General features: G+C 40.9%; 1 protein-coding gene and 1 long non-coding RNA gene across 2 annotated transcripts in view; one reads left to right on the top strand and one right to left on the bottom strand.

Annotated features, from left to right (window-relative positions):
* Positions 1–7,295: 7,295 nt before the first annotated feature.
* LOC120892016 (uncharacterized) lies at positions 7,296–10,789 on the bottom strand. Its single transcript, XR_005736646.2, has 2 exons — positions 10,301–10,789; positions 7,296–9,653 (listed from the first exon to the last, which is right to left on the bottom strand). It is a non-coding gene; the product is annotated as an uncharacterized LOC120892016 (long non-coding RNA).
* Pitpnb (phosphatidylinositol transfer protein beta) overlaps positions 10,530–13,892 on the top strand; it is a 63,047-nt gene continuing 59,684 nt past the window's right edge. Inside the window, exon 1 of the mRNA XM_005336031.5 lies at positions 10,530–10,680. Coding sequence (XP_005336088.1) covers positions 10,661–10,680 — 20 coding nt within the window. The 5' untranslated portion in view covers positions 10,530–10,660. The remainder of the gene's footprint in view (positions 10,681–13,892) is intronic.

Raw genomic sequence — 13,892 nt, 5'->3', positions numbered from 1 at the left:
CTGCCTGAACCAAGTCTCCTCAGTCCTTAGGGGGGGATAGGGAGGGCAGCAGAATACAACAGACACTAGTATGGCTGGATGTATAAACGTGGCTGTGTAACCAATGTGGTCCTGCAATCTGTACACGTGGAAAAATAAGAATTCATACCCCATTTGAATCAAATGTATGATATGTCAAGATCATTGTGTTGTCTTGAGCAACCAATAAAAAAAAAAAGATAAATCAAAGAAAAAAGATGAGACGCATGATGGTGTTCATATCACAACTATGTTGAAAATAAAAGATAGGGAGAGCTGGGCGCTATGGTCCTCGCCTGAATATTCCATCTACTCAGGAGGCCAAAGCTGGAGGATTGCGAGTTCAAAGCCAGCCTGGGCCACTTGGTGAGATCTGGTCTCAAAAATAAAATAGAAAGGGCTGGGGATGTGGCTCAGTGTGGAGAGTTGGCCTAGCATGTGCAGGGTCTTTGGTTGAATCCCTGTAATGCAAACTAACACACACACACACACACACACACACAAAAAAAAAAAAAAAAAAAAGGAAGACAGAATAAACATTTTGTTTAGATAAGAAAAAATTTCCACAAGGATATAAAGGCATGGATGGCATTATTTTCTGTAGGAATCAAGCCTGCATAGTCTTGTGTACATTTTGAATTGTGAAACATTATTGTGAAAGGGTAAAGTTTCTAAGCTGGAAGGCTTGAATTAAAATGTAAAAGATTAGGTATTATTGAGTTCCTCTGTTACACCCAGATTCCTGAGATAGGAACGCCCTACTGGCCATTTAGCCTAGGGCCCTGTGCAGTTTGTCACAGGGCCCGAACCAATCAGTTTGAATGTGTAAACGCTTAGGAATCACCCCTGCCCGAGCTATTCCCGCCAATGAATGTGCCAATCACATCTCAGAGTTGTTGTTCAATTTCCCCGCGCCTCATGATGATTTGTTCTGATGTATGCAAAGCCCACCGCCCTCTCCAAAAGTGTACTTAAGCTCTGCTTGACCTTTGCTCTGGGCTCTGGGCTGCTCTCCCTTCTTGAGTGAGCACAGAGTCCCAGCGCGCTGGAATGGATCCCCAATAAATCCCCTTTTGCCAATTGCATGGAGTAAGTCTCTTGTGTGGTCTCTCCCTCCGACGATTCGCCAGACCTTTACAATTGTATTACATATTAGAAAATAGATAAGTGCTTTAAAAAAACCCTCTTCAGTGGAAATAAACATACAGAAGTCATCTTCATTTAAAACTAGCTGGTAAGCCACTAGTTTGTCATCTGAGGTTAAATAACGACTGTTATAAATCTCTCTCATTTTCACAATCTTGATTTCCTGAACTATTAAGCAGACCTAAAACTTAAAATTATCTGACAAATGAGAAATAAAAAAAATAATAAATACAAACCACCACTAGCTAATGTTTATTCTGAAAATGCAAGCACAACTCAACATAGAAAATCTAGTAACAGAAGACATCGAACTAACAAAAGAGAACAAACATTATCTCAGGAAAAAAAAAAAAAAAAGCCAGAAAAGGCATTTTGTAAAATACAACACTAAATAATGACAAAAACTCAAACTAGGAAAAGAACACCTTTACTAAAGGGCAGCTACCAAAAACCTACAGCAGCCGTACTTAAAAGAGACTCCTAAAGCATTCTTACTAAAGTCAGGATCAAGGCAAGTATACTTCCTTTCACACCTGCTATGCCAGGCTACAGGCAATTTAAGGAGGCAGTAGAGTGTACTGGTTAAAAACTCAGGCTGCCAGGAGCGGTGGTGCACGCCTGTAATCCCAGCAGCTCAGGAGGCTGAGGCAGGAGGATCATGAATTCAAAGCCAGCCTCAGCAATAGCAAGGCACTAAACAACTCAGTGAGAGCCTGTCTCTAAATAAAATACAAAATTGGGCTGGGATGTGGCTCAGTGGTCAAGTGTCCTGGAGTTCAATCCCCAGAAAAACAAACAAACAAACAAACAAACAAAAATCCCAAACTGAGGTTGTGGTACCAGGTTGCCTGAGTTCATGTTCTGGCCAGCTGACTAGCCTTGATTAGTTAATCATCTTTCTATTTCTCAGTGTGCTTACTTTTAAAATACACAGTAGTACCTACACCTCATGTGTCATCTTAGAGAATTAAATATGCCAAATCATTCAAAGCACTTAGAACACCCAGCACATTCTAAGTACTGAATAAATGATAAGTAGATGAAAAAACACTGTTTCCTAATTCTTCATTTCTTTAAGACAGACTATTTTAAAGCAAAATTAAAAACAGATGTATCTGTGAGGTTTTAAGGACAGGATGAAGGAGAAAGAGGTGTACCTTTGTGAGTTCCTTCCATTCTATGTGAAATAGTATGATTTAATTTGATGATAGACTGTGATTATTTATAGATCATGTTTTTAATGTTAGAGTAAACACTGAAAAATAATGTTGGTAGATTTAACTCAATTACTTTCCCAACCTTTTTAATTGTAAATGGCCTAACATTCCCCTTAAAAGGCAGAGAGGGGCTGGGTTGTGGCTCAGCAGTAGAGTGCTACCGAGCACCTGCGAGGCCCTGGGTTCCATCCTCAGCACATAAAAATAAATAAATAAATAAATAAAAACAAAGGAATTGTGTACAACTAAAAGAAACAAAATTTTTTTTTAAAAAGGCAGAGATTGTCAGACTCGATTAAAATGCAATATCTAACTACACAATGCACACAAGATACTATTGATATAAAAGTAGGTTAAGAGCAGTAACAAGAAGATAACATGAAAACACATCATGAGAAAGCTGGAATGGCTGCATTAATAGCAGGCAAAGTAGACTTCAGAAGAAGAAATTTCAAGGACAAAGGAAATAAAAGGGAAATATCAAGCATAAAGATTCATCATGACAAGAATAATTAAGAAGACAGCAGTCTTAAAGGTGTATGCACCTACTAACAAGACCTCAAAACACATGAGGCAAAAATGCAAAACTGGGCTTAATACCAGTTTCAATAAATTTGAAAGAATTAAAGTCATACCCGATATATTCTTAGGTTATAACCAAGTTAAACTGGAAATTAAAACAAAAAAATATGGAGAGAATGTGCAAATATTTGGTAATTAAACAATACACTTCTAACTAATCCAAAGATCAAAAAAATTGTAAAATTAGGAAATATTTTTAAGTGAATGAAAATAAAAACATTAAAAAGTGTGAAATGCTGCTCAAGCAGAGTTTAGAGATTAATTTATTACTTTAAATGCTTCTACTTGAAGACGCGTAAAGTCTAAAAGAAATTATAGAAGTTTTAACTTTTAAGCAAATACTAGGAAAAACTACAACGGAATCCCTGGTAACACACACACACACACACACACACACACACACACACACACAATGGGCAAAGTGACTAAAAAAGTGTCAAAATCAATTATATAAAAAACAGTAGAGAAAAATCAAAGAAAACTTTTTTTATTGAAACAATCAATAAAATTGATAAACTCTATTCAGACTGATTTCGCTTTTACCAACATTTTCCTGATGCTCTTAAACAGTGTAATGAAACACAAACAAGAAATAAAAATCATAAAGACTGAAACAAAGATAGAAATCATCCTTATTCATAGAAAACATTATTTATGTGGAAAATTATTAAATACGTTAAAATACTACTATAATTGAATCCACCAAGGAAAATTATATAGTATCCTTCAAAATAAAAAAAAAAGATTTAAATAGCATCTAAAAATATTAAATACTTCAGGATAAATATAACAAAATATTTCAAAGCCTGTACTCTATAAGCTATAAAAGACTGCAGACAAACATTAAAGAAAACCTAAGTAAGTGAAAAGATGTACCATTCGTGAAGATTCATAAGTGGCAAAAAGTATTTCCTGTCTTCTACTGCCTTTGGTGTTGACTTAATTTTCTTTTTATAGGGCTTTGGGATGTAAGTTTAGGTCACTTACTCAATGGCTTTTTTTTTTTTTTAAAGAGAGAGTGAGAGAGGGGGGGGACAGAGAGAGAGAATTTTAACATTTATTTATTTTTTCTTAGTTCTCGGCGGACACAACATCTTTGTTGGTATGTGGTGCTGCTGAGGATCGAACCCGGGCCGCACGCATGCTAGGCGAGCGCGCTACCACTTGAGCCACATCCCCAGCCCCCTCAATGGCTTTTTAAAAATATTTTTTTTAAAGAGAGAGAGAGAATTTTTAATATTTATTTTTTACTTTTTTTAGTTCTTGGCAGACCCAACATCTTTGTTTGTATGTGGTGCTGAGGATCAAACCTGGGCTGCATGCATGCCAGGCGAGCATGCTACCGCTTGAGCCTCATCCCCAGCCCAATGGCTTTGTTTCTTTTTAATGAATGAGCTCGATGCAATGAACTTTCCTCTTAGCACTGCCTTCATAGTATTCCAGAGATTTTGATATGCTGTATCAATGTTCTCATTTACCTCTAAGTATTTTTTTAAATCCCTAGTTTCTTCTGCTATCCATTTGTCATTCAATAGTGCATTATTTGGTCTCCAGGTGTTATTGTAGCTCTGTTTTTATTTTATCGTTGATTTCTAATATCATTCCATTGGAATCTGATAGAATGCAGGGTTTCATCTCTATTTTTTTTTTTTTTGTATTTGCTGAGAGTTGCTTTGTGGCATAGTATATGGTCTATTTTAGAGAAGGATCCATGTGCTGCTGAGAAGAGAGTGTATTTGTTCATTGATGGATGAAATATTCTATGTCTGTTAAATCTAAATCATTAATTGTATTTTTAGTTCTATGGCTTTATTTAGTTTTTGATTTGAAGATCTATTGACTGTGAGAGAGGTATGTTGAAGTCACCTAGTATTATTGTGTTGTGATCTATTTGATTGATATGTGAAGGGTTTGTTTGATGTATGTAGCTGCTCCATTGTGTGGGGCATAAATATTTACGATTGTTATGTTTTGCTGATGTACAATTTCCTTAAGAAGCATGAACCGTCCTTCTCTGTCCCTTCTGATTAACTTTGGCTTGAAGTCCACTTTATCTGATATGAGGATGGAGACCCCTGCTTGTTTATGCCATTCATGTGATATTTTTCCCCATTCTTTTACCTTCAGTCTGTGGATGTCTTTGTCTATGAGGTGAGTCTCTTGGAGACAGCATATTATTGGGTCTGTTTTTTGATTGATGAGTTTAGATCATAAACATCAAAGGTTATTATTGATATGATCTGTATTCCCAGCCATTTTGTTTTATTTCTAGTTTTTAATTTGCATCAGTTTCTTCTTTGCTTAACTATTCCTGTCATCCTTCCCCTTGCTGGTTTTTTTTTTTTTTTTTTTTTTTTAGAGAGAGTGAGAGAGGGGGGGGGGAGAGAGAGAGAGAGAGAGAGAGAGAGAGAGAGAGAGAGAGAGAGAGAGAGAGAGAGAGAATTTTTTTAATATTTATTTTTTAGTTCTTGGCAGACACAACATCTTTGTTGGTATGTGGTGCTGAGGATCGAACCCGGGCCGCACGCATGCCAGGCGAGCGTGCTACCGCTTGAGCCACATCCCCAGCCCCCCTTGCTGGTTTTCAATTTTGTTTAATTTCATCTTCACGGCATATTTTGTTGAGAATGTTCTGTAGTTCAGGCTTTTTATTTGCAAATTTTTTTGGAGGGTGGGGTAACCAGGGATTGAACTCAGGGGCATTCAAACACTGAGCCCCATCCCCAGCCCTATTTTGTATTTTATTTAGAGACAGGATCTCACTAAGTTGCTTAGCACCTTGCTTTTGCCATGGCTGGCTTTCAACTTACAATCCTCCTGCCTCAGCCTCCCGAGCCACTGGGATTAGAAGCATGTGCCCCCTGCAGCCAGCTGTGAATACTTTTAACTCTTGTTGATCATGGAAGGTTTTATTTCATCTTTAAATCTCAAGCTTAATTTTGCTGGATCTAGGATTCCTGGTTGGCATCCATTTCCTTTCAGAGCTTGATATGGGACCTCCTAGCTTTGAAGGTCTGAAGTGAGAAATCAGCTGAGGTCCCCTTTTCCCACTCGTATAGGTAATCTGATATTTTTCTCTCACAGCCTTTAAAATTCTATCCTTATTCTGTATGTTTGGCATTTTTATTATAATGTGCCTTGCTGTGGGCTAATTGCAATTTTGTACACTTAGGGTCATGTAAGCCTCTTGTATTTGATTTTCCATTTCATTCTTTAGGCTTGGGAAATCTTCTGATATTATTTCACTGAAAAGATTGTGTATTCCATTGGTTTATATCTCCGTGCCTTCATCTATCCTGATAAATTTTAAATTTGGTCTTTTCATGTTATCCCATGATTCTTGGAAGTTCTGTTCATGGTTTCTTGACATCTCTCTGTGGCAAACTCTATTTTCAAGATCATATATTTTTTCTTCATTGCCAATTGTTCTGGTCTGTTGGTGATGTTTTCTATTGAATTTTTAGTTTGGTTTATGGTTTCCTTAATTTCAAGAATCTTTGCCTTTTTTTTCTTTTCAGAATCTCTCTTTATTGAAGTGATCTTTCACTTCCTGTATTTTCTGGTTTCATTCCTTATACAGTCTTTTACTTCACAGATCGGTTTAACCACGTACATTCTAAACTCCTTCTCTGACATTTCTTCCACTGCGGTGTCAATGGATTTTGTTGTGGGAGTATCTTGGTTTGTTTTTCAATTTTTTTCGTAGTTGATAGATCTTTATTTACTTATACGTGGTGCTGAGAATCAAACCCAATGCCTCACACATGTCAAGAAAGTGCGCTACCACTGAGCCCAAGCCCCAGCCCAAGCATCTTGGTTTGTTTGGGGCGATTTGTTCCCTTGCTTTTTCATGTTGTTTGTGTGTCTACCCATTTACCAGTATGGAACTGTGGCAGTAGAGTTTCTATGCTGTGGATTTATAGTGTCCCTGAAGTTTTCTGGTACCTCACTGTTTAGGGAGAGACAAATAACAACAACAACCAATGCAAACAATATACAGCATTAGACCAAACAGTTTCTTTTTTTTTAAAATTTTATTAGTTGATGATGTATCTTTATTTATTTATTTATATGCTGTGCCAAGAATCGAACCCAATGCCTCACACATGCCAGGCAAGTGCTCTACCACTGAGCCACAAACCCAGGACCCAGACCAAAGAGTTTCTACTATAATATCTACAATGTTAATTATCACAATAAACAGAAATGTTGTGATTGGTTATTACCTACAATAAAAACAGCCAGTTTACAAAAGGGTTTATAGTTTCAGATGGTGGACAAGGAAAGTGCCACAGTCTTGGCTGGGCACTGAATCACGAGCCACCACACATCTTTTGGATTCAAACAGCAATCCTTTATTCCCGAACTCACACCGGCCCTCTACAAACACGTTCTGGGGAAATCCAAGTTCTGCCGCCAATTCACGTCCCAAAAACTTTCTCAATTCCAACTCAACGGGAACTCAGGCAGCAGGAACGCCCTATTCCCAGCAGCAATAAACTTAAACCTGGAACTGCCCTAAACTTGTCTTAAACCGGGAACGCCCTAAACCCAAGGAACGGGATACTTCCTCAAACCTGCAGGATACACCTTAAACCTGGATCCACCCTCATCCTTGAGCAGGGTCACCTTTCTCAAACACACATGCAAGGTCACAGCGGATTTCCAAGGCAAGTCCATTTAACATGGGGTACGCTGGCAAGGAAATTTCGATGTGTCATTCCTACTTGGCAATGGCCCTCAGCAGGAGAGAATAGAAATGATATAAGATATGATGAGGGCTGGGGATGTGGCTCAAGCGTAATGCGCTTGGGTGCTGGGTTCCATCCTCAGCACCACATAAAAAATAAAGATGTTGTGTCCACCAAAAACTAAAAAATAAATAAATAAATTTTAAAAAATTCTCTCTCTCTCTTTAAAAAGAAAAGATGTGATGATTATAAGGGAAGAGAGAAGTAAAAAATTAGAGAAACAGTGAAGGAGAGACCAGTTAAAGTTGGTATTAGAAGAAAAGAGAATCAAGGGAAACAGGTAGGAGGAAAAAAAATACAAACTAAAAATTAAAAAAATATTAAAGTAATACAAAACAAAACTAGAATATACTAATTGAACATTTGAATTCACAAAAAACTAATGCTGGAAAAGAGAAAAATACATGAAAATGTATAAATATCCAGGCATCATTAAGATAATAATTAAACAAAGGAAAAGAATTTTTAAAAAAGGAAAAGAAAAAAATCTTGATGAAAAAGTTAAGTTTTCTTTTGGAGTTCAAAATATTCTCAGCTTCTCTTCTCAGCAGTTTTAGATAGGGCCATCTGGAGTGTGATGCTGAAACCTCTGGATTGCTGGAGTGAGAGAGGTAATCCTGTAGGTGGAATTCCTGAAAGCGGGATTTAGTCTTAGGTGGGCTGCAGGCTCTTCTCTAAATGTCAATTGGTCTGGAGATTTTAAATCAGTGCACCTCAGTGCCCAGTACTTGCTAGCCCACGTTGGAGGACTGCACTCCCGGGATCTTACCTGGGTTCCACTCCTGTAGTGGGGGAGCCAATTCTTAGTCTCTACATCACCTTCAGACCCCATGCTTCCTGGTCCTGGGTTCAGTCTCCAAACAATCTCTCCTGCCCCAGCCCTTCTGAGTTCCTGGCCAGATGCGTCTCTCCCAGCCTGTCTGGCAAGCAGCTGGATAGCAGAGGGAGCAGTAGAACTGGGTGGGTTTCCACCCCCAGTTGTTCCCTGTGTAAACCTCTCTCCACTTTTGATTTTCTTGGTCACGTAAGCACACTCTGTGTCATGCGGTGTGTGTTTACCAGGCCTCTATTTCAGGCCAAACCTGGGTTTGCCAGCAATTAGCTCTCTCAAATGCCAGCCTCTGCATGTGGCTGCAAAATAGTTCCTTCCCTGTCCTCTGCTCACTGTCTAGAGAGATGGCAGCTTCTTTCCCTGCAAACAGATATCATGCAGCACATCTTTCAGGTCTGTTGGGTGATGTCCTTGATCTCTAACGGTCCATGGCCAGACACACCTGAGACCTCCCAAAATGTGGGTTCCTTTAATTCCCTTCTCTCTGCGCTGTGCTCACAGAGGGTTCCGCTCTGAGTGGTGCTTCTGGCTTGGCATGGCAGTGGCTGTGCTGCTAGGGATTTTTGCCTTATTTTATTATATCCAACCTCCTATGACCCCTGTCTGCCTTGAATGTCCAGTTTTAAATTCCAGTAGAGCCCCTCCCTTTTTCATTTGCTCACCTTATGGAGAAACTGTCTGTCTGCTCTCTTGATTTCATACTACAGAGCAGCTTGGAACATGACCCCCTCTATCCTGCCATCTTGCTGTTCAGGGTTTACATCTTAATTTAAATTATTGCACCCGCTCTCTGGAAACTTTTAAAAAGGTTCCCATTCACTGAACATCTATTATACATCAGGTAATATGTAACAAAGGTACTTCATTCCTTTAAACAAATCTGTTGCACACAGATCTGTCTTCTTTTTCAGACCCTTCAACTGAGCATCTGAGAGACACATGTATCTTGAGTTGGAAGATTCAGGCCAAGTCTCTCTACTCTAAAGACCAACCTTGCCTTTCTCAAAGTGGCACAATATTATGTTCTACGCTTTTATATTCCATAAAATTAAAGCATTCTTGGAAATATTCCTAGTTTTTGTGGAAATACTTTCAATGAAGATCATCCTGGAAGGGAAGAAGGAGGGAAAAATGGGAAGACAAAATGCTGAGTAAACAAAAGCAAATGAAGCCATAGATCCTAGAAAAGTGTGCAAAAACATGAAACGATGCATGAATTTTGGCGGTTCACAAATTTCCTGGGAGCCTCACTAAAACGTCTTCAGACCCCAGATAAAGGACCCTTACTTTCTAGGGGACGCTCTTTGACCAGGGCTGTGTTGTATCAACTGGTGCAATAAGGGTTTCACCCACTGCGTGAGTTCAGGAATCTTTTGGTTTGCCTCAGTAAATCCACTAGCATTTGTACTGTAAGGAGCTATTTACTCCACAATTACATACACGGGGAATGGTGAATTAAGCTTGTGAGAGGCCGGTAGAACTGGTTTAGTTCACCTCTGTGGGGGACTAGCAGTCGGGGCAAGGACCTGCGAGGACAGCGAGTTTCTGGGCATCCGGAACAGCCTCCTGCGGACTCCAGGTCGGCAGAACCCGGAGGGTGCAGACCCCGCAAGGCCGGCATCCAGAGCCCGTCAGAAATCTGCAGGGAGGCCTGAGGAACTGAGGGGCAGCTAAGAGGGGCTCCTCTCCGAGCAGGGAGAGCACAGCACTAACAGCCGCAAAATGCCTTCCAGGGAACCTACTGAAACACTCACCGGAAAGCGTAGGCTGCACACGTGCCTAGAGCGCCGGCCGCTGGTGGGAGGAGTCACTGAAAGCAGGCAGGCTTGCGCCCTCCTCTCGCGCAGGCGCAATAGAAGGCACTGGCTCTCCAGCGCTCTGCGTAGATGCCGGGGAGGCCTCGTGCGCCCCTTGGGGCGTGCAACTGGGCGGAGCTAACCCCCTACTGGCGCGCTGACGCAACGGGTCGCGGCGGAAGGGTGTGGACGCGCAGGCGTAGCAGTGGCTCGGCGGCTAGGGAGGCGGGGCCGCGCATGCGTGTTGAGAGGCGGTAGCGGCGGTGGTGGCGGCAGAGGCGGCGGTAGCGGCGGCAGCTGTGAGGGGGTTCCGGGAAGATGGTGCTGATTAAGGAATTGTGAGTGGATCGGTGGGCGCGAAGGAGGGTTTGGGACGATGACTGTGGAAGATTCATTGACTGAGAAATGGCGAAATTTTCCTAAAGCGTAGTGAGCTCCCGGCCGGCCGCTCCCCGGCCGCTCTCCGGCTCCTCGGCGTGCGCCCCCGGCCCACCCTTGGGCCTTCAGCGGCGCGCCCCCCAGGCCCTCCGGGCGTTGCCGCGGTAACACGGCCGCCTTTTTCCCCCGGGCGCAGGCGGCGGCGTGCGGGCCCCGGCGCGTGGCTCGGGAAGGCGCGGCCGGGAGTTTCCGCTGGGACCCGCCTCTTCCCCGGCCCTCCCCACCCCCGGTCTGGGTCTGGGCCCGGGCCCGTTCCCAGGCCCACCGGTGGGACGGAGCCGCAGCTTCCGGGGGTGGGGGAAGACGCGGTGGTCTGACAGTGATTTGTCGCCCGGGGTGGAGTCTGTTTGTCACCCGCGGGAGATGCGATTGCCAGGTGAAGGCATCCCTACCTTCGGGAGCTTGGCGCCCTGAAGTTCTGCGGCAGTCCTGAGACCCGATAAGCCGTGCTCCGCCGGGCAGCTAGGTGCCTTGGCACGAGAGCTTCCTCCCTGCTCGGGAGTATCACTCCCCAGGTCTTTAGATGGGTTGATTCTAGAGGACCCATCTGCTTCACTGGTTAAGGTGGGGCGTTAGACCCATTCACTGTCAAATGGAGAGGTTGTCGGGTGCAGCAGGGCCAAGGGATTTTGTTGAAAACTTAAGTTTTTTTTTTTTTCCCCAACTGTCGGGGTCTTTTAACATCGCAGAAAATCTGGTTGTCAGTATTCAGCTGTCACACCTGGTTCCTGACTTCAGCCTCCCTTTCTGGGGCAGCTTGGGATTTTTTAGTTTGGCCCATTCTTTGTTTTCTTCCCAAATTCACGTTTTCATTCCAAATTCTTTAAGAAAATTTTTTTTGATGTAATTTAACTGTCTCCAGACACCTTACTTGTAGCGTTAATTGTCTAATCTTTAAAAAGCCACTCATGTCACTTCCCTGCTTAAAACCGCCCAAAGACACACTGTCTCTTTAGAATAAAAGTCAAAGTCTGTGCAACAGCCTGCAAGGCCTTATCTGATTTTTTTTTCCTTGCTGTAGTCCCATTGATTACTTTTCCTGTCTGTGCCCAGTCCAGCCTCAAAAGATTCCATCACTGATCTAACTATGAGCTCTGTTGAAGACCTGTTGGTTTTTGTTCTGCCTGAAATATGCTTCTGCTGGCTCAATTACTCATCATTTTTAGGTCTTTGCTCAAATGAATTCCTATTTTCCTAGTGTATTCTCTGTCTTTTAAAAATATCTTTATTTTATTTATTTATTTTTATGTGGTGCTGAGTATCGGACCCAGTGCCTCATACTTACTAGGCAGGTACTCTACCACTGAGCCACAGCCACAGCGCTAGGTGTATTCTTAATACATGTAAGGTCCACCAATTTGCCCATTTTCCCCACTTTCCTACCCCCTGATTCTTGAACCATCCCTAGCACATAGTGGATGCTCAACAAACACTTGTTTCCTGAATTGATGAAAAACTACAACTTTTGTCAGTGACAGAATTTTGTGAAAAGATGTTTTTGTATTTTGTTGTAGAGTGACGTTTTCTAATTAAAGCTCATTTATAATACTGAACTTTGGGTTTATATAAAACTTCCAAGTTTCTTATAACAATGTATCATGCATTTGTTATTTTAATATATGATGTAGGTAGTAGCAGATATTAAGACAAATTGAGGATATAATTCAGGAAGAAATTGTCTGGGTTCAAGCCCCATAGAGAGTTGTAGAACTGCTTTTAGGTCAGATATCTAGTCATTTTTTTTCTTCTGTTGGAATTATCTTCTCCCTCCAAAATGTGAATTTAAGTTTTCAATTGATCCTTTGACAATTTTGTAAGTAGTACATAGCTCATGGAAAGTATTTCCTGCTGAGAATTTGCACACTAGTCTTTTTGCAAATGTTTCCTTTCCCTATGAAAATTTAAATGCACTGAAATAACGAAAGTTGAAGTGTGCCCTGAGTCTGATTATTTTTCGTAAGGTGTACATTGCCCTTCTGGATGTTTACTTCTCTTGTGTGTCTTTCCCAGGGTGGTTTTTTTTTTTTTTTCTTTATAGACTTTTCTTTAGTTAAGGGCTGTTTTTTTTTTTTTTTTTAACTCATTCCCAGTGTCTAGTATGGAATATGGTCTAGCATAGTCTAAGTACTCGTATGGTTGAATGAAAAAATGATTCTTTCTACTCTCCAGTCATCTTTCTGAAATTGTTTTGGTCGGGAGAGTGAATTAGTCATTCCTATATAAAGACATTGGTAAACTAAAATACTTCGGCAAATATTTGTTGTCCTAGAAAACTCTATTTTTGATAAAAATTTAAAAGTCAGGAATTACTTTGAGCGTGGGTGAGTTCCCGTCCATTTATTACTAATGCAGTAGATGAAGTTGCCATTAGTGTAATGGAAAAAATTTCACAAGGATTTTCAGAGATGTTTGTAAATTTTCAAATTACTCTGAAAATTGAATTTTGCTTTTAGAATAATAATGGAAAATCAAAACCTGTCAGTTCCTTTTCCCATTTACTTTTTACTAAGCAAATCTTGAAGAAGTTTCTTGACTCATCACTCTGAATGTCTTAATCACTTTCGTTTTGTGAAAGAAATTTCTTTGAAAGTGCTACTAAACAAAATGAGGATCTTCATGCTAGTGCATATTTGTTGAAATCACTCAACTATGATTTCTTTTTGGTTTTTTGAGACTACAGGGAATATTTTTCTTTCCTCTCTGTCCCTTTGTCTCTACAGTCCCCTTGGTTCAGGTCTTTATTAGTAACACTTGAAGACCCTTCCAGAAGACTTGTATTCCTCATTCTCCTGACCCTCAGTGCTTTTAACCACCTCTGGATGACCTCCTGGGTCTTCTGTAATTACATCATTTACCTCTTGGAACAACCTTCCAGGACTCCTTTTTGCCTGTAATTCATTTAATTCTTTCCATAGTGTTCCAAGCCCTGAAAATGTCCCACCTCTGTCTTTCTAACTTTTTCTCCCCCAAGTTATGCCCTGTTTACTGAGACAGTGAGCAGTGAGTGTGTACCCTGAGGGGACAGCTAAGATGATTAGAGATTTTTAGCTATGGAGGGACTTAGAACAAGTTTATTCTTGATGAGAATTGAAACCAGTGACCATTGTAACTT

The sequence above is a fragment of the Ictidomys tridecemlineatus genome, chromosome 2 (genome assembly GCF_052094955.1).
Source record: "Ictidomys tridecemlineatus isolate mIctTri1 chromosome 2, mIctTri1.hap1, whole genome shotgun sequence".
In the NCBI taxonomy this organism is placed as follows: Eukaryota; Metazoa; Chordata; class Mammalia; order Rodentia; family Sciuridae; genus Ictidomys; species Ictidomys tridecemlineatus.
Note: the sequence above shows the minus strand (reverse complement) of the source record. Positions and strands in the feature narration are given on the sequence as shown.